The 26,443-nt window shown below is 44.4% G+C and overlaps 1 protein-coding gene across 1 annotated transcript in view; it reads left to right on the top strand.

Moving 5' to 3' along the window:
* The window catches only part of LOC110576158 (oxysterol binding protein), a 34,376-nt gene that overhangs the window by 551 nt on the left and 7,382 nt on the right, over positions 1 to 26,443 (top strand). Inside the window, 10 exon segments of the mRNA XM_021685232.1 lie at positions 4 to 110; positions 4,612 to 4,820; positions 7,167 to 7,417; positions 11,656 to 11,802; positions 11,804 to 11,855; positions 12,100 to 12,202; positions 12,529 to 12,583; positions 12,765 to 12,896; positions 17,874 to 18,119; positions 18,396 to 18,516. Of these exon segments, the coding sequence (XP_021540907.1) occupies positions 4 to 110; positions 4,612 to 4,820; positions 7,167 to 7,417; positions 11,656 to 11,802; positions 11,804 to 11,855; positions 12,100 to 12,202; positions 12,529 to 12,583; positions 12,765 to 12,896; positions 17,874 to 18,119; positions 18,396 to 18,516 (1,423 nt within the window).

A 26,443-nucleotide genomic window follows, 5' to 3' on the forward strand; every position in this document is an offset into this window, starting at 1 on the left:
GGGGGTTCGGGCTCGGCTCGAGAGGGCTGGCTCTTCAAATGGACCAATTATATCAAAGGCTACCAGCGGCGGTGGTTCGTGCTGAGCAACGGGCTCCTGAGCTACTACAGGTAACTGCTTCCGGGGCGCCGTCCCCCACCGCAGCCCACAGTCCCCGCGCCGTCACCCTCTCGAGCCGGCACCGCAGCCAAGGTCGCCCCAGGCCCCTTTTCGTCACCTGCGCGCATTGACAGCCCGCGACGCGAGCCCACCATCACAAAAGTGAACGCCCCGGGTCTAACCCCTCCACCTGGGTTACCCGCCTTTGGTGCAATACCTTCCCCTCCGTTCCTGGCCTTTCCAATTGTTTGGAGAGCATCTACTCTTCCATTGTGTTTCCACCAGCACAGAGGTGCAATGATGAATTCTGCAAGGAAGGCGCTGTTGTAGGTGCTAAGGGGCACATGTAGAAGAGCAAAATCCAGGCATGGCTCTCAAGGAACTTACTGTGAAAGTCCCAAGTCTTAGCTGTCTGTCCTCAGTCTCCAGAATTCAAGGTTATTAGCAGCCCTTGATGTACCCGCCGTTGTTCTCTCCATGTTCAGGCACAAGGACACGAGGCACAGGGTGGCCTCCGTATCTACCCCCTGTCTTCCTTATCTCTCCCAGACTTGGCATATGCTTTCACCTTCTGGACAGCCCAGAATGGAGATGTGCACTCCAGTGCTGCTTTTATGTGTGCTGATCCCACCTCCCCCCATGGGAATGATTTAAGTGGTCTATCCAGTATTTCTGGGGTCTCTTTGCTTGGTTAGGTTTAAGTTTTATTAAAAGAAGAATCCGTGTCTTTGGTATGATTACTTCTTGTTTGTTCTGGAGCGTTTAATATATATTTATGGTGACTGACAGTCTTGCCATAACTGTAGCATGCTTTTGGCTACTTGAGTTACTAGAGATAATGATACTGGATTTGGGGACAGGACATAAACATTTCCTGAGGGCTGGACAGTTTGGATAGTTTCACTGACTCCCAACAGTAACCCTGGGAGTTAGGAGATATTCCTGTCTTACTGATGAGGAAACTGAGACCTAGCTGGGCAACTTTTCCAAGGTCTTAAAGAGTCAGGATTTGAAATTAGTTCTCTCCACACCAACATAACCTAAAACCCAGGGTAGTGTTACATGAATCAATCAGACAATAGAGATTATTGCTTGCCGATAGCAAGTTTATAGATCACAGTTACTATGTGTACTTTATACAAAATGTGTAAGTCTCCTTTAAGGGAGAATTTTCTTAATATAATGGCATTTCTACTTGAAATCTTTTTATAAAGGCCATCCTATTTGAGACCCCAAACGCTGTTAAGAACAGCTCACTCTATTTCTCTTCCTTTGCAGGTAGTCATTCTGCCACCAGGAGAGTTAGGGTGAATGAATCTCTTCCATCAACTCCATTGTATCAGCTCTTAGAGAATTTTGAGGGGAAATTGAAGGTGGGAGTTGGAGGTTGTTGAAGTAAGAACACATTCTTATCGAGTCTCTAACATTGGAAAGTGCCTTAGCACATCCTCACTGCTTAAGCCACATTGTGAACAGTTGTATCATTGGCATTATTATGTTCAGAATTGATTTTAATTTTAACCCTTTCTAAGTACTCATCCAGGACGATCAGTTTAAGGTTAGATCACAAATCTTAACATTTTAGTATGTTCCAAAATTTTTCCCCTACTCAAGTCCTATTTTCCTGTTACACCGACCATCATTCTAATGTTCAATTGACTCGTATCCTAACTTGGCTTGTAAGTCACTATTAATATTGATTGCTCATCTTCAGAAGTTGTGTGTCAGCTGAGGGCCTTCCTGTGTGGCCATTTTTCCTCATCCAAGTTCTTACCAGATTCACTTTCCAGGCCAGTTGATTCTTTAATCAGTACCAGTCTTAATCAGCATTGATATTGGCTGGACATTAAGAAGTTACATGTTGCTGTCTCTTCAGGTGTTTGTAACCACTTTTAACTTCCCTCTCACAAGAGCTAATGGTACCTGTCTGACTACAGATCAAACTCCTTACAAAGCATACCAAACCACATACTGGGAAATGTGCATAGGCCTGTCTTTGCCAGCTAAGATGGTCCCACCCACAAACCAACCAAGCAACAGGAACCAGGGTTATCAAATCTGCAGTACCTTCAAAATCACTTTGAAGTACTTCCTACTGACTACATTGGTAGTTTATTCTTCTTAACAGGGTTCTTCGGGTCCCCATCTCCCTAGAGTTATTTAGCTGAATTGTCATTCCTCCCACTTTTCATGCCTCCATAACCTGTCATCTCCTCTATATGCCTTTTACAAAATGCTATTTTCTTTTTAACTGAGAGCATGTATTTCTTTGACCCATCCTGTGATGAACCGTCCTAACGGGCTTTGGCGGGCCGCTTCCCTCTTTTTACCCATCCTGTTCTTCCTTACATACACAGTTACATGGATGTCCCATTACTTAAAACCATATGTAGACCCTCAGCTTTCCCAGACATATAGCATTAGTTTTCCTGACTAGCTTCCAGAGATTGAGTTACTGTTTCGGCTGGCCTTTTCGGGGAACTTTCTAGACAGAAAGTACCACCTAATTGTTACCATAGGGCCGGAAGAACTTATCTTGCACTCTGAACTGCACTAATCATTTATAAACATAGGTGTATCTGCCTGAACCCAAGAGCTCCTGAGTCAAGCCTGCCTTACTCTTTGGGTTCCTTGGTATTTCTAAAACTGCTACGGACTTTATATGATTTGAGAAACTCCTTTAGTTCATGAAGATGACCCAGGCAGAAGAGATTCCTAGGAAGTGGCAGGTGAAAAGTACCAACAGATTGTGAGGAATGTGGTACAAAGTCCAAGTAGCACCTTTGGAGTAGAAAGCAAGGGTGAGCTGGCCTGTCAGCTGTGGGTCTGAAATTCAGCCTGCATTATTCATAATGTAACTGAAGCTTAGGGGCGGGGGGAGGGGAGGTAAGAATAGAAAAAACAGGGATTCACATTACAGTGTGGCAGGTGCAGGGGATGGAAAATGGCCCAGGCCATTGAGACCTCCTTGGCCATCCCATACTACTCATTTGTGCATTTGAGGAGGAAAAACCAGTTTCATGTGACACGCTGAACAATAGCAAATCTGTCTTCCTAAGCACAGTAAACAGACTTTCTCAAACATACCAAGTCTTAGTTTCTGGAGATGGGGTGTGTGTCGTTTCCAGCACACAGCAATTCTGGATGTGCCAGGTGTATGGGGCTGCTTGACTCCAGTGAAAGGGAAATGGCTCCGCTCTGCACTGTGGCAGTTGGCAAAGGACTTCGACCTCTTTATGTTCCAAGTTGGTCAGGGAAAACTGTGGTCTCAACATGCAGGTCTCTGGGCATAACCCAATGGGCGGTGGGGAAATTAGCTCAGTTTGCAAGGTATACACAATTGTGCTAGCAGCTTGGTATTTTCTGTGAAGGAACTTGTTGTCACCAGGTAGTGATGTAAAGTTCAAAAGTTAGTCTATTAATAGAACTGTCAGTAGAGATGGGGAAAATTTTTACACCCAATCCTCTGAGAACAGATTTGCTGAATCTTTCCTAGCTATTAATAGGATGGCTTAGGAGTTCCTACCAGAAGAAGTCAGTGGATCCTTGGAAAGAGCATATTCCCAAAAGATTATATACTTGGTGATTCTTTTATGATTATTCTTTCTTTACTCCCACAGAAAGCTAGTTATTCCTCTTTCATATCATTTGAGCTGTAGTCAATATTTAATACCCTAAGCATCTCAGCGTGCCTTACACTGATGCAATATAATTCTAACTAAGCGTAGTATGACAATTCTCATTTGGGCTGAGTTGAGGTTAGGGAGGGGGGTTGTTCAGTATATGTGAAATGGAGCTATTCTTTCTCTGAGGGAGTGAGAGTGTTAAAAGAAATTTTGTTGTGTAAGTTTATAAGTCACTATTTTATTTTATTTTTTTTAAGATTTTGCTTATTCATTTGAGAGAGAGAGAGAGCACAAGCAGGGGGAGAGGGAGAGGGAGAAACAGACTCCCTGCTGAGCTGGGAACCCGACATGGTACTTGATCCCAGGAACTGGAGATCATGACCTGAGCTGAAGGCAGATGCTTAACCATCTGAGCCACCCAGGCGCCCCATAAATCACTATTTTAAAATTATAACTTGCTAACTAAGAAGTAATTCCTGACTACAAAAGGGTAATGAGGGAACTTTTTTTGGTGTGATGGACATGTTCTACATTTTGATTGTGGAGGTGGTTACACAATTGTATACGTTTGTCAAAACTCACTGCATTATACACTTAAAATTGCTGAATTAACATTGTGTGTTGTTATACTTCCATGAAGGCTGTTTCTAAAACAGCAGAGCAATACAGTCTGACTCAGTAATACCACTTAATGGCTGTGAAAGGAAATCCCTACTGATTGTTTCTGGAATCTTAGGGAACTGTGTAAGGGAAATAGTAGAACTTGCTGTTTCCTAAGGCTGCCACATGTTCAAAAAGCTTAGAGCTATGAGAAGACAAGGAAGGCGGTGAAGGATAAACCACCCATCCACTTTCTACTTAGCTGGTCTTTGTCTCATAATTGCAGGTCAAAGGCAGAAATGAGACACACTTGCCGTGGTACCATCAACCTCGCCACGGCCAACATCACCGTGGAGGACTCCTGCAACTTCATCATCTCCAACGGCGGCGCTCAGACCTACCATCTGAAGGCGAGCTCAGAAGTGGAGCGGCAGCGCTGGGTGACGGCCCTGGAGCTGGCCAAGGCGAAGGCTGTGAAGATGCTGGCAGAATCGGGTAGGGAGCAGAGAACACCACGTCTGGGGAGCTTCCTGTTTGCCCCTCCTAGGCACATACCTTATTTTGTACCTCACTGTCCGTTAATTATCACCCATCTGACTGACTCAGGCATCTCCTCCTCATGCGGTATTTCTCCCGGAATGGTGGTTTTCATCTGGGCGCAGTTCTGCCCTGCGGGGGTCATCAGGCAGTGTCTGGAGATGTTTCTGTGGTCCTAGCTCAGGGATGCTGGTACTATGGGCATCCAGTGAGGAGAGGCCGAGGAGGCTGCACAGGACAGCCCTCACAAAGAGGAGTTAACTGGGCCCAAATGTCAGTAGTACCGAGGCGGAGAAACTCTGTCCTAGAAGCATAACGGTTGTTGTTTTGGCTTTTAATGCCATTTGACTACCTTAAAATTTGGGGAAAGAAATATTTTATTGCTAGGTCTGTCTTAAGATTATTACAACTCACGGTTAGATTCTATCTTTATTTTTTTTCTTTTTCTCCTGGCATTTTCTTACTTAAGTATCTTCTGAGTTGAAACAGTCTTTATAGATTGCAAGACACATTATATGGGATACTTCCTATGGAAAATCTTCAGTCTGCTACCTTAGTTTCACTAAAAAGAGTGGTCTACACATGTTTCGATTTTTCTTCAAGGAAAATGGTGGTATTTCCCCTGCCCCCCCCCGTTGTTGATAGTTTAATCACACTGAGCTTGTCCACTCAGAACTGACCAAGATGGTCACCTGCTGGCTTTTGTTCATCTCTTGTTTTTTTATCCCCTGTCATTTCCCACACTGTATTATATCTATTAAACAGTGAAAGGAAATTTACCGCTTTGTAAGTTTTTTCGTAACAGGTTATATTTTGACTTCAGTCCTGCCTCTCAGGCTAGCAGATAGGGGAGGTCTTTCCTTATTTCTTTTGTTTTGATTTTAGTGCTGATGTTAGCTCCCCCAAAGGAAGTGACACTGCTAGAAAAGCATTTTGCAGTTGCAGAGTGTTGGGTACAGAACTGATAGCGAGAGGTACAGCGTGGCTCTCTATTTGACCTACTGTTGGAGGGTCATTTCAGTGCAGGGGTGGCTTTAGTGTCAGATGAGTTCATCACAAACTTCCTGAGCTCTCCTTTGGAAAAGGTAAATTAATGAGTCTTTTGGTGATGTGGATATTGCTTACAAAGAACCAGAGTGCAATTCTCAACCCATTTCATACAGGGCTCACCCATCACCCAGTGGATAATGGTGGATTTATAGTAATGATCAGCTTGGACTGGATTGGAACCCTCAAGCTGGAGTTACAAGGCTCAACAATTCATTCCCAATCCCAGGAGCTATTTAGCTTCTCCATCCTATCTTCCAGGGATCATTGATTCTCAAACTTCAGTGTGCATCGGAATGGTCTGGGCAGCTTATTCAAAATTCAGGTTCCTGGGCCTTGCCTCACACCAGCCAAATCAATTTCTGGGGTGGGGCCAGAGTGTTGGCACCTTTAAGAAGAAGCCTAGGGGTGGGGGGAGGGGTGGGGAAATTGAATGTAGGTGGACAAAAGGTACAGACTTTTAGTTATAAGATAAATAAATACTGGGGATGTGACATACATCCCCATGATGACTATAGTTTTTTGGTTTTTGTTTTTTTTAAGATTTTATTTATTTATTTAACAGAGAGAGAGAGAGTGAGCATAAGCAGGGGGAGCGGCAGGAAGAGGGAGAAGCAGACTCCCTACGGAGCAGGGAGCTTGATGCGGGGCTCGATCCCAGGACCCAGGGATCATAACCTGAGCAAAAGGCAGATGCTTAACTGAGTGAACCACCCAGGCGCCCCTAAATGATGACTATAGTTAACACTATATGGTATATTTGATAATTGCTAAGAGAGTACATCCTAGAAGTTCTCATCACTAGGAAAAAAACTTTTTTCCCCTTTTTTGTGTGTCTATATGAGATGATGGATGCTAACTAAATTTACTGTGATAATCATTTGTCAATATATGTAAGTCAAATCATTATGCTTATACAGTGCTATATGTTATATATATATGCTATATGTCAGTGATGACTCAATAAAACTGGAAGAAAAAAGAAAAGCATGGGCAAAATAAATGCTCATTGGCGTGTGCCCCAGCGGGAGAAAAAGGAAGAACCACTCAGGTGTTTGTGGTACAGGTGGGCCGTGGACCACATCAGAGCCCAGTTGTCTGGTAATGGCAAGCCCTCAGTTGGTCCGAAAGCACAGCTGGTTTCGTTGCGGGCAGAGTTGGTGGGGTTCCGACTCTCAGCTCTGGAGTCACATAATTGGCTCTCAGCTCTGGAGTCACATAACTGGAGTCCTGTAACTCACCTTTTGGCTCCTACAGATGAGTCAGGAGACGAAGAGTCTGTCTCACAAACCGACAAGACGGAGCTGCAGAACACCCTGCGGACGCTGTCCAGCAAAGTGGAGGACCTGAGCACGTGCAACGACCTGATAGCCAAGCACGGCACAGCGCTGCAGCGCTCCCTCAGCGAGCTGGAGGCCCTGCGGCTGCCCGCCGAGAGCAACGAGAAGATCAAGCAGGTCAATGAACGGGCCACGCTCTTTAGGATAACATCCAATGCCATGATCAATGTGAGTGCAGCCAGCGCCTGTGTTACCTTTTCATTCCCTCCCTCTTCAGAGTGCAGTTCTCCCCACGTGCTGTGCCGGGGCAAATTGTAATTGATAAAGCAGGGAACGGTAGGTCCTGCTTCACTGCTCAGGGGATTTAAGTTACATTATTCGTTGCATGAAAGAGAACAGACCGCGCAGATGCAGTGACTTTCATGCTCTGCTCACACAGTGCTCTCTTGGGACTTGGGACTTCGTTAGGAGGCCAGAGGCCCAGCCTTGCTTCTGCAGCCGGCAGGACATCCGATGGTGATGTTAGTTGAGTCCCTTAACCTCTCTGGGTTGCGGTTTTGTTAATTTGTTTTTATCTAACTTGATCTGTTGGATCGGAGTGGTCTCCGTGGGTCCCTTCCACTGTCGTGTGTGAGCTTCAAGTTGGGAGTCTTACCGTACTTTGCTAGTGCGCTCTGGCCTACAGTGTGGTAAGTGGGGGCCGGCCAGGTACTAGTGAGAACTTTATAATACTAGTTAGTCCCATCTGTAGTCCTTGACTCCGGGGCTAATTCTGGGTGATAAGACAAAAGTACTCAAATTTGGATACTTTGCTTTAAAAATAGAAGGGATCAGTGCTTCTGTTTTATTATGACTCCAGCCTCGGGTGGCTGTGTGGAATACTTCAGCTGCTTGGGTGCAGGGCTCTAGGTAAACTCAGAGCATGGCGGGCGTTGGGATGTATTTCAGATACTGGGTGACAGGTGTGAAATGAATACATGGTTTAAACGGCACTGTTGCTCCTCTGACTGATTCTCACCTGGTGCGTTGTTTCAGTTCACTTGCACAGAAGAACACCAGAGGATGTGTCCTAAGGCAAGTGAAAAGAGTATTCTGAGAAAGGGCTTATGCTGGTTTTGCCCCTGTCCAATTAAATGGGATGAAATTACCTCACTAGGGCCAGATTTTCCCTTGTTCAGGGAGTGATACTAAGACATTTGCTTAGAACTAGTTTAGTTCACATGGCTTCTAGAGATCAAAGGTCTTTTCTCGTGCCCAGGGGAAATTTTAGTTTTCCTCACTTAAAACCCCTTTGTTACTCCATAGAAAGTTGTGATAACCTTGATTTTCATATCATTTTCTGAAATGCTGAACATTTTCTTCAGTGCTCTGATTCACACACCATGTAGAAGAGGCTGATTATTTTTGTCCACTTAAGGACTGCAGGAAGATCAGCTGTCTCCCAAGCCCATTCTGCCCATCAGCACGAATGCTTGTGGTTCTAATGTCTAATCGTATGCGCTTGTTCCAAACTGTCCCACTTCTTAGTGACTGTGTGCCTGTTTTTCAGGTCCTCTTATGATCAGGAAAACCTCATAAATCATACAGGTCAATTCACCAATAAATATACTTCTTAAATGGAACAGGACACAACAGTCTCCTGACAGTGAATGTGGCCTTTTATCCCTGCTCCATGGCAGGTTTTTTTCTCCTCTGATGTGAAAAATTAAATTAAACACCTCTTGGTTAAAAAATTTTCTCATAAAACTGAAACTTAGTTTGGATTTTTCTTTTGAAAGAAATGCCCATCTTTGTTCGTTGGGGCAGTTCTTCTTCCCCAAGTTGTAAATGTTCAGAGTTTGTGTCAAAGGGAATGATCCTTTGGCAATCAGAGGTAAGTTCTGTTTTTTCATTCTGTTCTCCCCAGTGTACCGCCTATGCCCCCTTCATAGCTGGTTGTTGCTTGAAATGGGTTTTTTTATCCTTGCATTTTTTCCTTGGTATCTTTTAGGTGATAGTGGCAAGGCCTTAAAATTAACATGCTGACTTTACATCTCAAAACAGGCAAAGTTTTATCAAAGGAAGAATACATTTCACTCAATTTCTTGATTGCTTAGGACATAGCTCTTCTTTCTACCAAAGTGAATTGAACCTGGGAAATACATTTGATACTGTTAGTGTATCCATTTGCTTATTCAGGAAACATCTGTTGAGCACCATCTGTGTTCTAGGCACTGTGCTAGGGGATATAAAACAAATGTGGATATGGTCCCTGCCTTCAGGGAGAGTATTCTCTAGTGAGGGGACAGAGAAGTAAACGGATCATTATAGAGTGTGCTAGGTGTCATGATAGAAAGGAACACAGGGTGCTGTGGTATATAGAGGATATTGGAAGTGTTTAGCTCATACCAGGAAGATTAGAGAAGGTGACTTCCTCAACGAAGTTCTGAAAGACCAGAGGGACTCTTCCTATGAAAAAAGGCAATATTGACAGCTTGGGGGCCTGAAGTCCAACTGCCTTAGCTATCTACATAACCTGCTTCCTCTGTGAACTCAATTCCTTTTCTGTAAATGGTGATGAAACTAGTAGCTGCTGAAAGGATTGTTGAAAGGCTTCTATCAGATAATTAATGTAAAGGGCTCAGCAAAGTGCCTGACATATAATTGCCTTTCACTAAACTTTAGTTATGACCAGTATTCTTAAAAGAAGTGAGGGAGAGGAACTGATCTAGGTACAGCTGTGGCTCATGGGGATCCCGTCCCTCTCTCTCAAAGTCTGGAAACTACTAATTGACTGTTAGAACAAGGAAGTAGCTAGAGATAAGGCTGGCCAGGGATTAAGTGTGGGGGAGGGGATGGGGTGCAGATCCTACTAAATGGGCTTGGTAGAGTGGATTAGAAGAGGATAAGACCGATTTTGATGCAGGCTTAACTATGATAGCTAACACCTTATTGAATGCTTACCGTGAGCCTCAGATTTCTAAATGCTTTATATGTAAAGCAACAACTCTTTGAGATAGTTGCTGTGGTTGTTCTTTGTTTGCATATGAGGCACAGATAGGTTAAATGACTTGCCCCAAATTCCATAGCTAGATAGTGGGATGGAGCTGCGATTAGAGCCCCAACAATGGAACGCCTCTGAGTATGGAGGATGGAAAGATGTGTACACAGATCCCAGAAATATTAAAGAAGATTCAATAGGACTTGATAATCAGAAGTGGGGAGGGAAGAAAAATTAAGAATCAAAGGTGCCTCCTAGTTTCCTGGCTTGGGCAGGGGGAAGGGCCCTGGTACTGTTCTTGGCGTGGAGAAGCAGAGTCAGAACGGGATTGTGGTGAGTTCACTCTGGGACCCGATGATGTTGAGATTACTTTGAACCATTGGATAGACGATTGGATATCCTGTCTCCATGAATACAGAGCTGGAATTACTGATTTCATGGGCATTAGCTTATAGGCAAAGGTTGAAACCATGGGAGTAGATACTCTGTTTATCTTTTATTTTCTCCATAACAGGGCATAGACTTTTAAGCTTACATTGCTTCCTGCCTTCATTATTTATTAAGCAACCTTTATCAGGCTCCTACAATGTACAAAGCAACTAAGTTAGGAGCTGGAGATTATGTGTATAAATAAGGTATAAATGGTGTCTTCGGGTTGCTCATAATCCACCTGGAGAGACAGAAAATCAGTCACAATACCACTGTGGATGGTATAAAACAGAAGTGTGTGCATAGTGCTATGGAAATGCAGAGGAGAGATTGGCTGCTTATGAAATCATCACAGAAGAAGTAACATTTGCCACAGATCTTAAAGAACAAAGAGGAGGGGAGGAGGCTACAAGGCAGGTGGTGGCCACACCTGAAGGGCCCTTGACGGTCAACCCAATAGGGGAGCCAGTGAAGGGGCTAATATGATCAGGTCTGTGTTTTGTCTGTAGATCCCTTCCTTGATGCCCACGTAGGCTTGTAGTTTTTAAGGTCAGTTGTTTCTCTTCGTGACCAAGATAAAAACCAGTTACTTTTCCCCATTTTGATCTAATTCAGGACAGACTCCCTTTTCTCAGCGTCTGAATTCCTCAGCTTTAGGTGACCTGAGTGTGGTCAGGAATGTATTGAAAGCAGTTATCCTCTGCTTGTCCTCATCTTTCTTTTAGTCAATAGATTGCTTCTTTGGGTTCAGCTCACATAGTTGCCCCTGGCGATGTTGCCACAAATACCTTGCCTAGGTTTATTGCTCACTTGGCATTTGTTTAGTCCTCATGACCAGGAATATATAAAGGAACCATAACAACCATGTTCAGTTTTTTTTTCTGGGATTGACCTTGATTGCATCATGGAGCTGGCTGTCCCTGATACCGTGGAATAAAAAGGAGTCTTTCGCTGTAATTTGCTAAAGTTCCTAGACTATGGTTACTTTAATGGGCTTACAGAGGCCTGAGGGAAAGCTCTGACTAGTTGAGTTGAGCATAACTCCTTCTCCGTCCAGGCCTGCAGAGATTTCCTCATGTTAGCCCAGACCCATAGTAAAAAGTGGCAGAAGTCCCTTCAGTATGAGAGAGACCAGCGTATCCGGCTGGAGGAGACCCTGGAGCAGCTGGCGAAGCAACATAATCACCTGGAGAGGGCCTTCCGGGGGGGCCACGGTGCTGCCAGCCAACACTCCGGGCACTGCTGGTTCTGGAAAAGGTAAGTCGCTTGGCTCTTGGGTGGCCTGTTCAGATATGAGCCAGGTGGTTTTCTGCCGTTGATAGCAGACCTGCAGACTCTCCAGGATCAGTGACTCCTGGGCCAGGGAATTGGAGCTGTTTACTTGGCTCTTCTGCTGCTCTCTATCAAGTGTTGCTCTGTTGGTAGTTAGTGTGGTCAAGACCCTGCTGGGCCGGGTTTTGGTCAGTTGAGCCAAAGTAAACGAATGGCCTTCTCCTCACAGATCAGTGCTGCTCTGGCAAAGGAGACATGAGTGATGAAGATGATGAGAATGAGTTTTTTGATGCTCCTGAGATCATCACCATGCCCGAGAATTTGGGCCACAAGTAAGTTGTCCTTGACTCCCCCCCCGAAATGAACACATCCGACCTTCAGAGTTGAGAAATGTTTCAGTGGGACTATCAAACTTGTCGATGTTAACTCAGATCTGGACTCTTTTCTTTAAATGAATGGAAAACCCTCAACTTTTTTCCATGAACGACCTCCAGAGATGTTTAAATTCATGCATATTCTAATCTAAGTGTTGTCCTTCGGTCACCCGTTACTAAATTTGTGCGGTGTGCTTTGCATTCCGCTTTGTAGAGACCTGGCGCGGACCAGACTCTGGTTGTTGACCCTTGTTCTGATTCTCACATGTTTCCCACCTGTGTAGACGGACTGGCAGCAACATCAGCGGGGCCAGCAGTGACATCAGCCTGGATGAACAGGTAACACTCATTCGGGAGCCATCGGGTGAGGGATGTGGGCATGATTCCCAAGGATTTGCCTGTAAAGCCCTACGAGAAACAGAAAATACTGATTCTTTTTTAATATGGGGGAAGGGAAGCTTATAAATACCGGGTTTTCTGTTCTTTGTGGGTGATTGAATGGCTTTGTTTTTGCCCTTAGTACAAGCATCAGCTGGAAGAGACCAAGAAGGAAAAGAGAACTAGAATACCATACAAGCCAAACTACAGCCTCAATTTATGGAGCATCATGAAGAACTGCATTGGAAAAGAACTCTCAAAGATCCCCATGCCGGTGAGGCTCTCGCACACCTGGGCTCTGCCAGGAAGGCCTCTCGGGCCGCAGCGGGAAGTGTGCTTGCTGGGACAGCCGCACGCGCTCAAGAGGCAGTTCATGTGTGGCGTGGTCTTTGTTACCCTTATAGTCATAAACTGTCCCTTAAAAAATTAGCTGCTTTAATGTAGTCTGTAGATCTGGTGTGTTTCCGGATCACTTCGAAGCAGATGCATTTGTTTAGTGACATTTATGAGCAGATTCCTAAGCGCGACGTGCTGGGGGCATGCACAGATAAACAGAGCGGAGTTTCTGTTTTCAAAAAGCATGTAGTTTAAAAGAGACAGACATGAAAACAGGTAGAAAATTTTAGTCTCCATGGTATTGTTACGGAAAGGACTAGCCATACACAGGCTTGGGGAGCGCAGAACAAAAACAGTCCGTTCCGTCTGGGAAGATGAGGACCCTCTCCATGGTGAAGTCGGTGTTTGGGCTGACCTCCGTGCCTCCCGCCCTTCCCTCCTCCAGTCTGTCCACACTGTAGCCAGAATGACCTTTTTAAAATTACAGATGTAGTCCTGTCACTCCTTAGCCTAAAGTCCTTAACTGGATCCTTTTTGGCTTTGAGGGTAGTCCAGATTCCTTAGTGGGCCTGATTCTTCCTCCCCTGGGCCAGGCTCCACCCACACTGGTGATCGAGTCCTTCAGAGTTACCTTCAGGTTTGCAGAGGCATCTTGGTTCTCCCCCGTGGGGCATTTGCACAGACTGCTCTTTCTACCCCAACTTTCATCAGCTCCCCACGCACCCATGCTACTTTTCTTTTCCCGTGGCTAATCGCCTTGAGGATTCAGCTTTAGCATTATGTCCGGGAGCAAGCTTTCACCCATGCATCCGGTCAGGGTGAGATGGCTCTCCCTTGTGTTCCAGCAGGTTCCATTGCTCAGTCATTACACAAGCATTTACTGAGTGCCTGCTCTCTGCCTGGTGTTGCACCAGTGTATCAGTGACGAAACAAATCCCAAATCTGTTTGTCTAAACCCAGGGTCAGCAAACTGTGGGCCTCAAGGCCAAATCTGGCTGCCATCTATGCAGCCTGCAAGCTGAGAATAGTTTTTATGTTTTTAAATATTTCAAAAGAATAAAAAAGAGGATAATATTTCGTGACGTGAAAATTACATAAAATTGAGATGTTAGCGTCCCGTGAGTTTTATTGGACCACAGTGATGCTGGTTCATGCGTGTACTGTCCGTGGCTGCTTTCGTCCTTCGGCGGCAGTGTCGAGCAGCTGTGACCGAGACCGTATGGCAGTGTCGTGTGCGATAGGGAATATTCAGGCTTTGAGGGCCATATAAATATTTACTGTCTTACCTTTTACAGAAAAAGCTGGCCAACTCCTACCTTAAACAAATATTAGCTTAACTCATTCTTCTGTTAAAGTCCGGAGCTAGGGGATCCAGGGCTGGTACCATACTCCACGCTGTCAGGACCACGCTTCTTTCTACCCTGTTGCTCTCCTACCTGTGGCCTCAGTTCCTAGGTCTGAAGTGGCCGCTCCGGCTGGGACCATCAGGGTCTCATTCCAGTCAGCAGGAAGAAGGAACGAGAAGGCCATGCCCTGCCTGTTAAGAGTGCGTCCTAGAAATTGCATAAACTAGTTTCACTTTAGTCTCTTTGGCCAGAACTTAGTTATATGGCCACAGCTGGCAAGGAGGTCTACTACTTTAAGTGGGGTGGCCTAGTTAAACACTGGAGGGTTCTATGTCTTGCAGAAGAAGGGAAGAATGGAGAGTGGGGGGTAGCATAGAGAAATACAAAAAGTATTCTCCTCCCCTCTCGGGTCTCAGGAAGTAGTGTGTGGCTTCTGCTTCTCCACAGACTGCGTTCCTTATGGGTAGAGACTGTGTCTTCCTGGTCTTCAGATCTTGGATGCTGAGCCAGTGCCTGGCACAGGTACACCAGTTAGCAATTGTTGAAGTAATTAACTGGGTCTTAGAAGACAAAGTGATTTACATGTAAGTGTGTAGGCTTTTTGTCAGAAAAGCGTGGACATCCAGACAAGAAAAGGCCACGAGTTAGCACCGTGGAGACACACAAGATAGTTGGTTTACTGGGGGGTCTGAAAAGAAGCCCCACTTTCCTGGTGCCTTGCAGAAAGTAGTGGGAAGGACGGCTGGAAAGGCGGGTCATTGCAGCCTCAGAAATGCAGTTCCTGCTTAGAAATAACTTCCGAGGCTAGGTGACCTCTCTCTCTCCTTTACCATTAGTTCCTTGTTGACCTTGACACTAGGGGTGTGCAGTCCTGTGGCTGTTTGCCCGAAGCTCTAGTCCTCGCCCTCTGCCTGCACCGTGGGGCATCACAGGAGAGCTGGGTCCTCTAGGCTGTTTCTCGGGTTCTGTGTCTTGGCGGCCAGCTGCGCTCCACCAGTGCAAGGCACCAGTAGGAGTTGGGGGGGGGGGGAGAAGGGAGGGACCCCGGCCGTGCATTCTCCTGGGCAGTGCTTTAACGGTGGCTGTGTGGCTCTGGTTTCCACTGGACGGGGCCCGTGAGGCTTCAGCTTCTGCTGGGAGCCTCTGGCCTCTGGGCCATGGTTCTGCCGCTGCTTCTCTTTGTTCCTCCAGCTGTTGTGATCTCCATCAGCCGTGTAATGAATTCCCTCCTTCCTTCTGCTTTAAATTCGCAGGTTCATTTGTTTCACTGTTGGGCCTCTGGCTGATAAAATGACCAATATGAAAAGCTTGGCGCCTTAAAGAAACTCTGGTTCCTGGAACAGTGGTTGGGGGCCAGGGCTGCGTGTGTGTGAAGAACAGCGAGGGCTTACGGATGCCTAAGGCTGTGCCCGTATGTCTTGTAGCCACCAGCGGAGCGCACTGCTCGTCCGGTGTCCCTCAACATGCGTGGAAGCGTTACTTTGTGTTGCCTGAAATTCTGCCAAGGAGATTTTATTGGCGTAGTTTCTAAGTTCCTTCTGTAAAAAAGACTCTTGAGGATTTGAGCTCTGTTAGTCCATTACCCCTCAGTGTGCATTTTTTCTTCTGTTTTTCTCTAAGTGTCTCTCAGTGTCAAGAAGATGGTGTTGGAATGTGGTGCCCTGTTTTAGTTGAGGCACTGATTTCTTCAAGATCCTACTTCCCAAAAGAGGAGTGTTCTTTTTTTTTTTAGATTTTAATTTGTAATTTATTTGAGAGAGAGAGAGAGCACAGAGGGGAGAGTGAGAGGGAGAAGCTGACTCCCCACTGAGTGGAGAGCCCAATGCGGGGCTCGATCCCAGGACCCTGAGATTATGACCGGAGCTGAAGGCAGACGCCTAACCGACTGAGCCACCCAGGCGCCCCCCCAAAAGGGGAGTGTTCTATTGTTGGTCCGGTGGCTCTGTGTTCACTGGGAAATTTTCACAGAGAAATGCTGGATACATTTCTCAGAGAAAAAGCAGGCTGTAGCCTATTTTTCATTTTTTAAATGTATAAATGCATAGAAATAAACATGAAAATATAATGGTTATCTTTGGGTAATGGCATCTCAGGTAAATTTTTTTCTTTTTAAAGCTTGTTATAGCAGAAATTACAAGACAGTTCACAATTGGGAGGGCAGTAAATATTAGGGTACTATGTGGCTCAGAGATTGGTGGGTAGGAGGTTGGACAAAAATGTGGAAAAAGAGGTGGGACCACAGGAAAGAGAAGTGTTTTTGTTTGTTTTAACTGAAATATTGCTCTAGGCCAGTGCTAGTCAATAGAAAGGGAATTGTTTTCCTCCTTCCTCTGTTCTCTGGGTTCAGAACTCAGGCTAATGATATGCAGCCTTGTTCAGCGAGATTGCTGTATTGTAAAGCTAAAGTAAGCTTTGTGGGCTAGCCTGGGAACCTAACCTGTTTTTTATAGTGATTTTTTTTAAGTAGTAAAGTCATCTTAAATTCCAGTCAATTTAGAAATTAACTCTTTTTTGGGGGGATGGAGAGATAATGTCTCTTTTGTTCACGTCTCTCTATACCCAGCGGATGGTACAGGATCTGGCAAACATGAGGGCTCACTAAATATTTGTGGAACGCGTAAGGGGATAAATGAATGAATGAACATCTGCCCTACAGAAGCACACACACACTTTCTTCATCCTGTGGTTGAGAGCCCTAAGTTGGCTCTGAAACTTGAAAGGCAGAAACACCCGAAACCCCCAGTGAGCCCCCATCATGAGCACTCCTGTTCAAGAACACAACTGTCCAGCCTCAGAGAAGAAACCAGAATCCTGGCCTGATGTAGAACTGAATCAATAATTAGCAATTGAGGGGCGGCTGGGTGGCTCAGTCAGTTAAGTGTCTGCCTTCAGCTCAGGTTATGACACCAGGGTCCTGGAATCGAGACCCATGTCGGACTCCTTGCTCAGCGGGAGTCTGCTTCTCCCTCTCCCTCTGCCCCTCCCCCCGCTTGAGCTCGCTCTCTCTCACAAAAAAAATAATAAAATCTTAAAAAAAAAAAAAAATTAGCAATTGTCTCATCCAGGAGTAGAAGCTAACTTTTGTAATGTTTTCTTTTCACCAGTCGGGACAAGCCTGTACTTATAATTTACTACCCTTTCTTTTCTTCCTCAAGAATTTTAAATACCTTACTTCCTTTCTGAGTATACTTGTGCTAAAATACATTTCTTCTTTTATTCATTCTTTCTATACCTATTTGATGATGGTTTCCTATGGATGAGGCATCAATGGCTCTCGGATATGCAGGGATGAACGAAGAGGCACGGTTCCCATCTCAAAGAGCTTACAGTTAGTGAAATAAATGAAAACAGTGATTTATACCGCTCATTGACAAGGACAGTTGACCAGGGAGAGTGCATCACTTGTAGGTTAGATCTTAGAGCTGGTCTCCTGAGCAGAGGCCTCTTTTCTTCCCAGTGATTGGCTTTATCATCTCGACATTGCGATATGTCTCTCTACCTGTAGAAACATTCAACTGTCTCTTATAGATGTGTGGGCAAAGTTTTTAAATCTGTTCTTTTCCTGACAGGTGAACTTTAATGAGCCCTTATCCATGCTTCAGCGCCTTACTGAAGATCTGGAATACCATGAGCTGTTAGACCGAGCTGCAAAATGTGAGAACTCTCTAGAACAGCTCTGTTACGTTGCAGCTTTCACCGTGTCCTCCTACTCCACTACTGTCTTCCGTACCAGCAAGCCATTCAACCCACTCCTTGGGGAGACGTTCGAGCTGGACCGATTAGAGGAGAATGGGTACCGCTCCCTTTGTGAGCAGGTAAAGGAGCCTCAGGACTGTGACACATTTACTTTGAAGAAAGGGATGGTTTTGGTTGATACCTCTGGGTGTTATATTTGCAGAAATTCCAGTCCTGTCATTCCAGACTGCCTTCTTTTCCTTTAGGGCTTCAACACTGGAGGCCCTGGTGTTCACCTACTGTTGTGGGTATAAAAATGTCATGCGTGCATTTTGGGTGTTTTCTCACCAATTCATAGGCAGTATCTTTTCCTTCTCCTTTCCTCCGTCTTAATTGGAACCACTGATTTCTTCAAGGTGAGTCATCATCCTCCTGCTGCTGCACACCATGCCGAGTCCAAAAATGGCTGGACATTGCGTCAGGAAATCAAGATCACCAGCAAATTCCGAGGCAAATACCTCTCCATCATGCCCCTCGGTAAGGCTGCCATCTGTGTAAAAAAGAAAGATTTTCTGGCATGAAAGAAGTGGTCACTGGTTTAGTAGTCAGGAGACTAGAAATCTGATTTGGGTACTAAGCCTTAACTCGCCAGCGTTGGGCAGGTCATTTCACTTCTCAGCGATCAAATGAGTGAGGAGGCATGAGATTCTTTAAGGACCCATCCAGTCATAAATGCTTCTTCTTAGTTATATCTAATAAATCTTTAAGTATTATTTTAGAACATAAAGTCTAGCGTGCTTAAAACTCTTTCTCTTAACCAGTGTTGTTGCCCCCACTGCTCTAGCAGTCAGCTTAGCTTCACTCCATAAATCACAGTTCCTGTGACTGCAAGGTTAGGTTTCTCGGGCGTTCCCTCCCCTTTTGCTCTCCTTTCTCCCCTCTCTCTTCCACCACTGGAAGGGTGAAGTATCATTTATGAATGGCTCAACTCCAGGTAAGATGAAACTTTATTTTAAAAGATCTTATTGGATTACAAGTTTATTGTGCACCAACATGAAAAAGATCAGGGCTGGGAATAGGGCTCCTAATATGCAGTATTGGAGAGTCTATACTTTAGGGGAAATGAGATTATTCACAAAGTGTAGTAGAGATTCTCGAGGTTCTCTTGAACCAGAGCAACCACATTTGGCCATGTGTCCAGAAGAGTGAATGCTGAAAAAGAAACAGAGCAGACAGAAAGAAACCAAGTAGCTCCCTAGAGACAGAGCCGACAGGGTAACTGCCTAAGCTCCCGGTGGCCTTCCATTTCCCAGTTCTAGTCTGTCATGAGGCGTAGCCTTAGTGCTGGGTTAGAGTCGTCTTCTTCAGTAAATTCCCCTTTCTCTCAGAAATAACAAAATGTAGCAGGTATAGAAATGAGAAAGTTTCTAGAAAAAAAAATTAGCCAGAAAACAAATGCAGGAATGTTTGTGATATATTAAAAGGAGAAAAGAAACGGGAGTGTTAGCTCTAGGGCCTCATGGTTGATATGCAAAAGACTCTTAGATCAAAGGTGACTGAGGGATTTTGGTCTTGACGTTCACTGAAGACCTTAGAAAAGGTTCAAATTGCTTAACTGTCTTTGACGCTAACAATTTCAGAAGTATTAGGTTAAGAGTAGTAAAGCCTGGGGCGCCTGGGTGGCTCAGTTGGTTACGCGACTGCCTTCGGCTCAGGTCATGATCCTGGAGTCCCTGGATTGAGTCCCGCATCGAGTCCCGCATCGGGCTCCCTGCTTGGCGAGGAGCCTGCTTCTCCCTCTAACCCTCCCCCCCTCTCATGTACTCTTTCTCTCTCTCATTCTCGCTCTCTCAAATAAATAAATCTGTAAAAAAAGAAAAAAAGAGTAGTAAAGCCTGGGGTGTTCTAACCTAATTTGCAGAACTAGGATGTTAATGGTCATATTACAATATGACTTTCACCCATGGAGAAGTTTGAGGCCCCCTGAGGATCTCCAAAGGGATGGATTTTAATTCTAAGGAGCCGCCTTTTCTTTTTTTTTTTTTAAGATTTTTAAAATTTATTTATTTGTCAGAGAGAGAGAGAGAACAAGTAGGGGGAGCTTGTTTAAAAGTAGCAATAAATCTCATAAATAGCAATAAAATAGCAGTAAATCTACCAGTGATACATTTTCTCTATGATTTGACTAATATAGAGTTCCCTGAGGGGTAAATAACTATATGAACATGGTATATGTGGTGGATCTAATTTTTTAGAGTTAAAAAATTATCTTTGATAGGATTCCATTCCTATGGTTATTTAAGGATTCAGGTCACCAGGTTGTGTTGTCTTAAGTCCCTCCATCCATTAAATACTGAGCACCTGCCATATACCAGGCAGGAAGTATAAGTGAGCAAAGCAAAGATCCCAGTTTTCATAGGGAGATTGAACAAAGAATTGACATAGTGACAGGAAGCTCAAGTACAGAGCATGGGATTTCTGGACATTGGCCCTGGGGATGGCTGTATTTAATATTTTGGATCAGTGACTTGAAGGAGAATCCTTCAGTGAAATTTTTACATTTGCAATGGCACTCGACTCTCCTAGGGTAAATTGTTAAACCAATAGATGTCACTGAAGAACAATATTTGGACAGGGTTGTGAGTGAGTAGGCAAACAGATGGTTTTTGGAAGTGGTGGCAGGGAGTCTGAGTCTCCTTGTAAAATAGATTAGAAAACTTAGAACTCCTGCAATCTAGAAAGAAGAATGCTTCTAGAAAACATAATGGAAGCGTGCAAAATGAAGACAGTGGCAGAGGATACATGTGAATTTGCTCATCAAGTTCCAGGGTATTGGAACCAGGTGGTAGCCTTAAAGTTGAAAGAGGCACATTTGGGGCACCTGAGTGGCTCAGTTGGTTAAGTATCCTACTCTTGATTTCAGATCATTGATCTCAGGGTCGTAAGATCGAGTCCCACATTGAGCTCCACACTGAGCATGGAGCCTGCTTAGGATTCTCTCTCTCCCTCTCCCCCTCCCCCTCACCCACATGCCCATATTCTCTCTCTCTCTAAAAGAAAAGAAAGAAATGGGGCACCTAGGTTGCTCAGTTGGTTAAGCATCTGCCTTCAGCTCAGGTCATGATCCCAGGGTCCTGGGATCGAGCCCTGCATCGGGCTCTCTGCTCAGTGGGGAGCTTCCTTCTCCCTCTCCCTCTGTAGCTCCCCCTGCTTGTTCTCTCTCTCTCTCTCTCTCTCTGACAAATAAATAAATTTTTAAAATCTTTAAAAAAAAGAAAAAGAAAAGGGGGCGCCTGAGTGGCTCAGTCATTAAACATCTGCCTTCGGCTCAGGTCCTGGGATCGAGCCCCACATTGGGCTCCCTGCTCCGCTGGAAGCCTGCTTCTCCCTCTCCCACTCCCCCTGCTTGTGTTCCCTCTCTCGCTGTCTCTCTCTGTCAAATGAGTAAATAAAATCTTTAAAAATAAAGAAAAAAAAAGAAAAAAAGGAAAGAGACATATTTACGTATATAGGTATTTATTTGTTTTAAGATTGTTATTTTTTTTTTTTTTTTTTTTTTAAGATTTTTTTTTTTTATTTAACAGAGAGAGACATAGCGAGAGCAGGAACACAAGCAGGGGGAGTGGGAGAGGGAGAAGCAGGCTTCCCGCAGAGCGGGAAGCCCGATGTGGGACTCGATCCCAGGACCCTGGGATCATGACCTGAGCCGAAGGCAGACGCTTAACGACTGAGCCACCCAGGCGCCCAAGATTGTTATTTTTAAGTAATAATTTAATAAGTAATTTTCTCTACACCCAGTGTGGGGCTCAAACTCACAACCCCGAGATCAAGAGCTGCATGCTCTACCAACTGAGCCAGTCAGGGGCCCCTAAAAAGACACATTTAAATGGGTGTTATTTTATAGTGTTGGAGCTCTCTAACCCAAGGAGAATCACAATTAGGGAATATGAATGAAACAACCAGTCAGCCTGAATCTCTGCGTCAGTGACACTGTGGGTCTCCGTGGACCTTGAATTTTGCTCCCGAGTGGCATTTTAGTACAAAAATTCCCCTTACATATTTTAAACATTCTTGCAATTTCTACTTTTTGATTAGAGTGATTACTTATAATTAATTACTGATTAGGTAGGATTTATATCTGCCATTTTTGTTTTTTGGGTTTTTTATTTGTTAGTTTTTGTTTTCTGTGTATCTTCTGTCTTTTTTTTGTTCTCTCTTCCTCTGTAAGTTCCTTCTTTTATGTTAAATACTTTTCTAGTTTACCATTTTAATTTCGTTGTTACTTCTTTTACTATATTTTTAAAGGTATTTTTATAGCAGTTATCCTGGGTAGTACAATTAACATCTAAGCATCTTGTTCAGATTAATACTAATTTAATTTCAGTAGTACACAAAAACTTTGCAACAATATAGATCCAGTACCTTTTTCTTCCTTTGTGTTTTTATTTTCATGTAAATTGTTTTCATACATTATAATCTCATCAGCATAGTTTTATAACTTGCTTTATAGGCATGTCTTTTAAATCATATAGCATAAAAAAAGTTGCAAACAAAAAATATATACTGTTATTTTTTAATAGTTTAATTATAGTTACCTTTATTGGTCTCTTCTTTTTTTAAAAGATTTTATTAATTTATTTGAGAGAGAAAAAGGGAGAGAGAGAGTTAGCATGGGGGGGGGAGGGGGCAGAAGGAGAAGCAGACTCCATGCTGAACAGGGAGCCCAATGCAGGGCTCCCCCGGACCTGGGGATCATGACCTGAGCTGAAGGCAGATGCTTAACTAAGCCACTCGGGTGCCCCTTACCAGTCTCTTCTTAATGGAGATTTAAGTTGCTGTCCAGTGTCCTTTCATTTCATCCTGAAAGACTTCCTTTAGTATATTTATTGAAGATCGGCTAGCTATGAATTCTTTAAGTTTTTGTTTGTCTGAAAATGTCTTAAGTTCTTTGTTTGTGAAGGATAGTTTTGCTGGCTATAGAATTCTTGGTTTGCTAAATTTTTTTCTTTCAGCATTATTGGTTATGTCACCCCACTGCCTTCTGGCCTCTGAAGTTTCTGATAATCTTATTGAGGATCATGTATATGTGATGCATCCCTTCTCTCTTAGTGCTTTCAAGAGTCTCTCTTTGTCTCTCAGTGGTTTGATTATGATGGGTTCTGGAATGGTGCTCTTTGAGTTTATCCTGTTGGGAGTTCATTGTGCCTCTTGGATATGTAGATGAATGTTTTTCATCAAATTTGGAATTTCGGGCCATTATTTCTTTAACTGCTCCAGTTGTGGGGTTTTGTTTTTTTGTTTGTTTTGTTTTGTTTTAGAGAGAGCAACCAGGGAAGGAGCAGAGGGAGAGGGGAAAAAGAGGATCCCAAGCAAACTCCGTGCTCAGTGAGGAGCCCAATGCGGGGCTCGATGTCACGACCCTGAGATCATGACCTGAGCCAAAACCAAAAGTCGGATGCTCAGCCAACTGAGCCACCCAGGGTGGCTCCAATTGTGAACACCACCTCAGGCAGCTACTGTGTTAAACAATTGTCATTGGTTGTTTTGTCTGTCACCCCTGGGAAAAGGCTATTTGAGGTGAGCAGATGCTAAGTCACGTCAAATAAAGATAAACCCTTTCGCAGGAACCACCAGACAGGTCAGATAGTGACAGTTCCTTGGAGATTGAGCTTTTGGGGAGCTTCATACCATCTGCTGCCTCCAGTGTTTGCTAGGCTGCTTGCTGGTTTTCATGTCTACCATGATTGTGAGGCTGCTGGTTTTCAAGGCTACTGCAAAGCTGGGGAGAGGAGGATGGAAAGAGGGCAAGTTAAAATGCCACAAAGCTCATTTTTCTTAGTAGAGTTCTGAAAAAGTTGATTCTGATTATTTTTGCCTAGTGTTCTTATTGATTTTACTGAGGAACAGATATATAAAGTCCTTACTTGACCATTCTGAAGTACCTGTCTTCCTTTTCACATATTTTAAGTGCCTCAATTTTTAGATCTTTAACTTACTGTCAAGTCTCTGAGACATAAATATTATATAAAGGAAGGCAGTCATGGGACTTTCTTTGTTTTTCCACTATCCCTGAGAGCTGGAAGGGGACACTCTACAGAATAACAGGTACATTAGCAGGGTGGGACATAAGATTATGGTATTGGGCAGTGCAGACATTCTAATCTTACTCTGAACTTCATCTCTGGCCCTTACGAGCTCTGTGACCTTGGGAAAATTACCTCTTCGAGCTCAGGGTCTTTGTTGATAAAAGGGGGATGTGGTAGGCTAAATAATGCTCCCCTCATTTACAAATAATGTCCACATCCTAATCCCTGGAACCTGTGAATATCTAACATATCATAGTGAAAGGAACTTTGTAGGTGTGGTTAAATTAAAGATCTTGAGATGGGGAGACAATTCTGGAGTATTTCTGTAGGCTCAAATACAATCACAAAGGTTTTTGTGAGAGGGAGGCTGGAGAATCAGAGGCAGTGACAACAGAAGCAAGAGTGACATTGGGAAGAGACCACAGGCTGGAGAATGTGGGTGGCCTCTGGTAGCTGGAAAAGGCAAGAAAATGGATCTCCCATAGAGCCTTCAGAGGAACACAGCCCTTGTTGACACTTAATTTTAGACTTATGACTTCCAGAAATATAACGATTTAACAACCGTGTTGTTTTAAGCTGTAAAGTTTGTGGCAATTGGTTCCAGCAGCAATAGAAACAAATATGGGGGATAACAGTGCCCGCAGCTGAGGTGTCAACAGGTATTTGAGTGCGCGCTGTATGCCAGAAACTGTTCTCAGTGCTCTGGGTATGTAATGGTGGACAAAAGCCACTTTGCCCTCACTTAGCTTACGTTCTTTTCTTTCCCTTTTTTTTTTTTTTTTTGGAGAGAAAGAGTGTGTGAGTGGGGGGGGGGGGAGGGCAGAAGCAGGGGGAGAGAGACTCTCAAGCAGACTCCATTCCCCGCATGCAGCCCAGTGTGGGGCTTGATCCCAAGACCCTGAGATGGTGACCTGAGCCAAAATCAAGAGCTGGTTCCTTAACCGTCTGAGCGACCCAGATGCCCCAGCTTGCATTCTCTTCTTAAGCAGACATAAAATTAAACAAACACCTAGATAATAATTATTGTCAATAATTATTTAATTTTATATAGTGGTAATTCTATGAAAAAATAGAGCAAGCAGAGATAGGGGTGAGTGGTGGAGAAATGAATGTGTTTGTGGTGGTTCCTTGGACAAGGTCACCAAGGAAGTTCTCTCTAAAGAGGTTACATTGGAGCAGAGAGCTAACTAATGAAAAGAAGCCAACCAGAAGAAGATCTGGAGAAGAGTGTCCCAGCAGAGAGAACCCCTTAAAGATAAAAGCCCCTGAGAGGGGAGCGAGCACAGCATGCTCGAGAAGCACAAAGGCCACAGCAGCTTCCGAGTGCAATCTGAGGAGTCGACAGGGGCCAGATCTTGCAGGGTTTTGTACAGCAGGGAAAGGAGTTGAGTTTTGTTTTCATTGCAGTGAGAAGAAACTGAGAGATTTTATACAGTGTGGTAAGTTGACTTGACATGTTTTAAATGGATCGCTTTGACCAGAGACTCAAAGGTGACTGTGGTGGAAGCTGGGACCAAAACAGAGTTGTTAGCTTCAGGCAAGAGATGATGGTGGCTTTATTATTTTCTTTTTAAGATTTTTTTTATCTATTTGTCAGAGAGAGCGAGCAAGCACGAGCAGGGGGGGCGGCAGGCAGATGGAGAAGCAGGCTCCCACTGAGCAGGGAGCCCAATGCGGGGCTCGATCCCAGGACCCTGGGATCATGACCTGAGCCGAAGGCAGACGCTTAACGACTGAGCCACCCAGGCGCCCCTGATGGTGGCTTTAGACGGCAGTCGCGGTGGAAGAGGTATGGAGCAGGAAACTTAGCATATGTTTAGGTGGCACAGATATTTGAAAGGTGGTTGTGAAGATTAAATGAGCTAATAGTTGAGGAGAGCATAGCCCAGTGCCTGGGACACAGCAGGTGCTGACAGCAGAGCTGCTGCTGTTGTCCTTGGCCTCGTTGTCATCACTGCTGCCGCCAGCAGGGCTATTTTAATCTCTTGTACGAGAAAGAGAGAAAGACACATAATTAGTCTTCTGTTCATTAGTGGTTGCAGAGGGAGCTTAGACTTATCCTCTTACTGTAACTGACTGTATTAGTCAACATGTATATAAAGATAGAGGGGCGCGCCTGGGTGGCTCTGTTGGTTACGCATCTGACTCTTGATTTTGGCTCAGGTCACAATCTCGGGGTCCTGGGATTGAGCCCCACGTCGGGCTCCACGCTGAGCACAGAGTTTGCTTGGGATTCACTCTCCCTCTGCCCCCACTGCCCCCCAACTCGTACATGTGCGTGTGTGCTCTCTCTCTTAAATAAATAAATAAAATCTTTAAAAAAAGATATACATATATATATATATATATATATATATATATATATATATATATATATA

This window comes from Neomonachus schauinslandi, chromosome 11 (assembly GCF_002201575.2).
Source record: "Neomonachus schauinslandi chromosome 11, ASM220157v2, whole genome shotgun sequence".
Taxonomy (NCBI): Eukaryota; Metazoa; Chordata; class Mammalia; order Carnivora; family Phocidae; genus Neomonachus; species Neomonachus schauinslandi.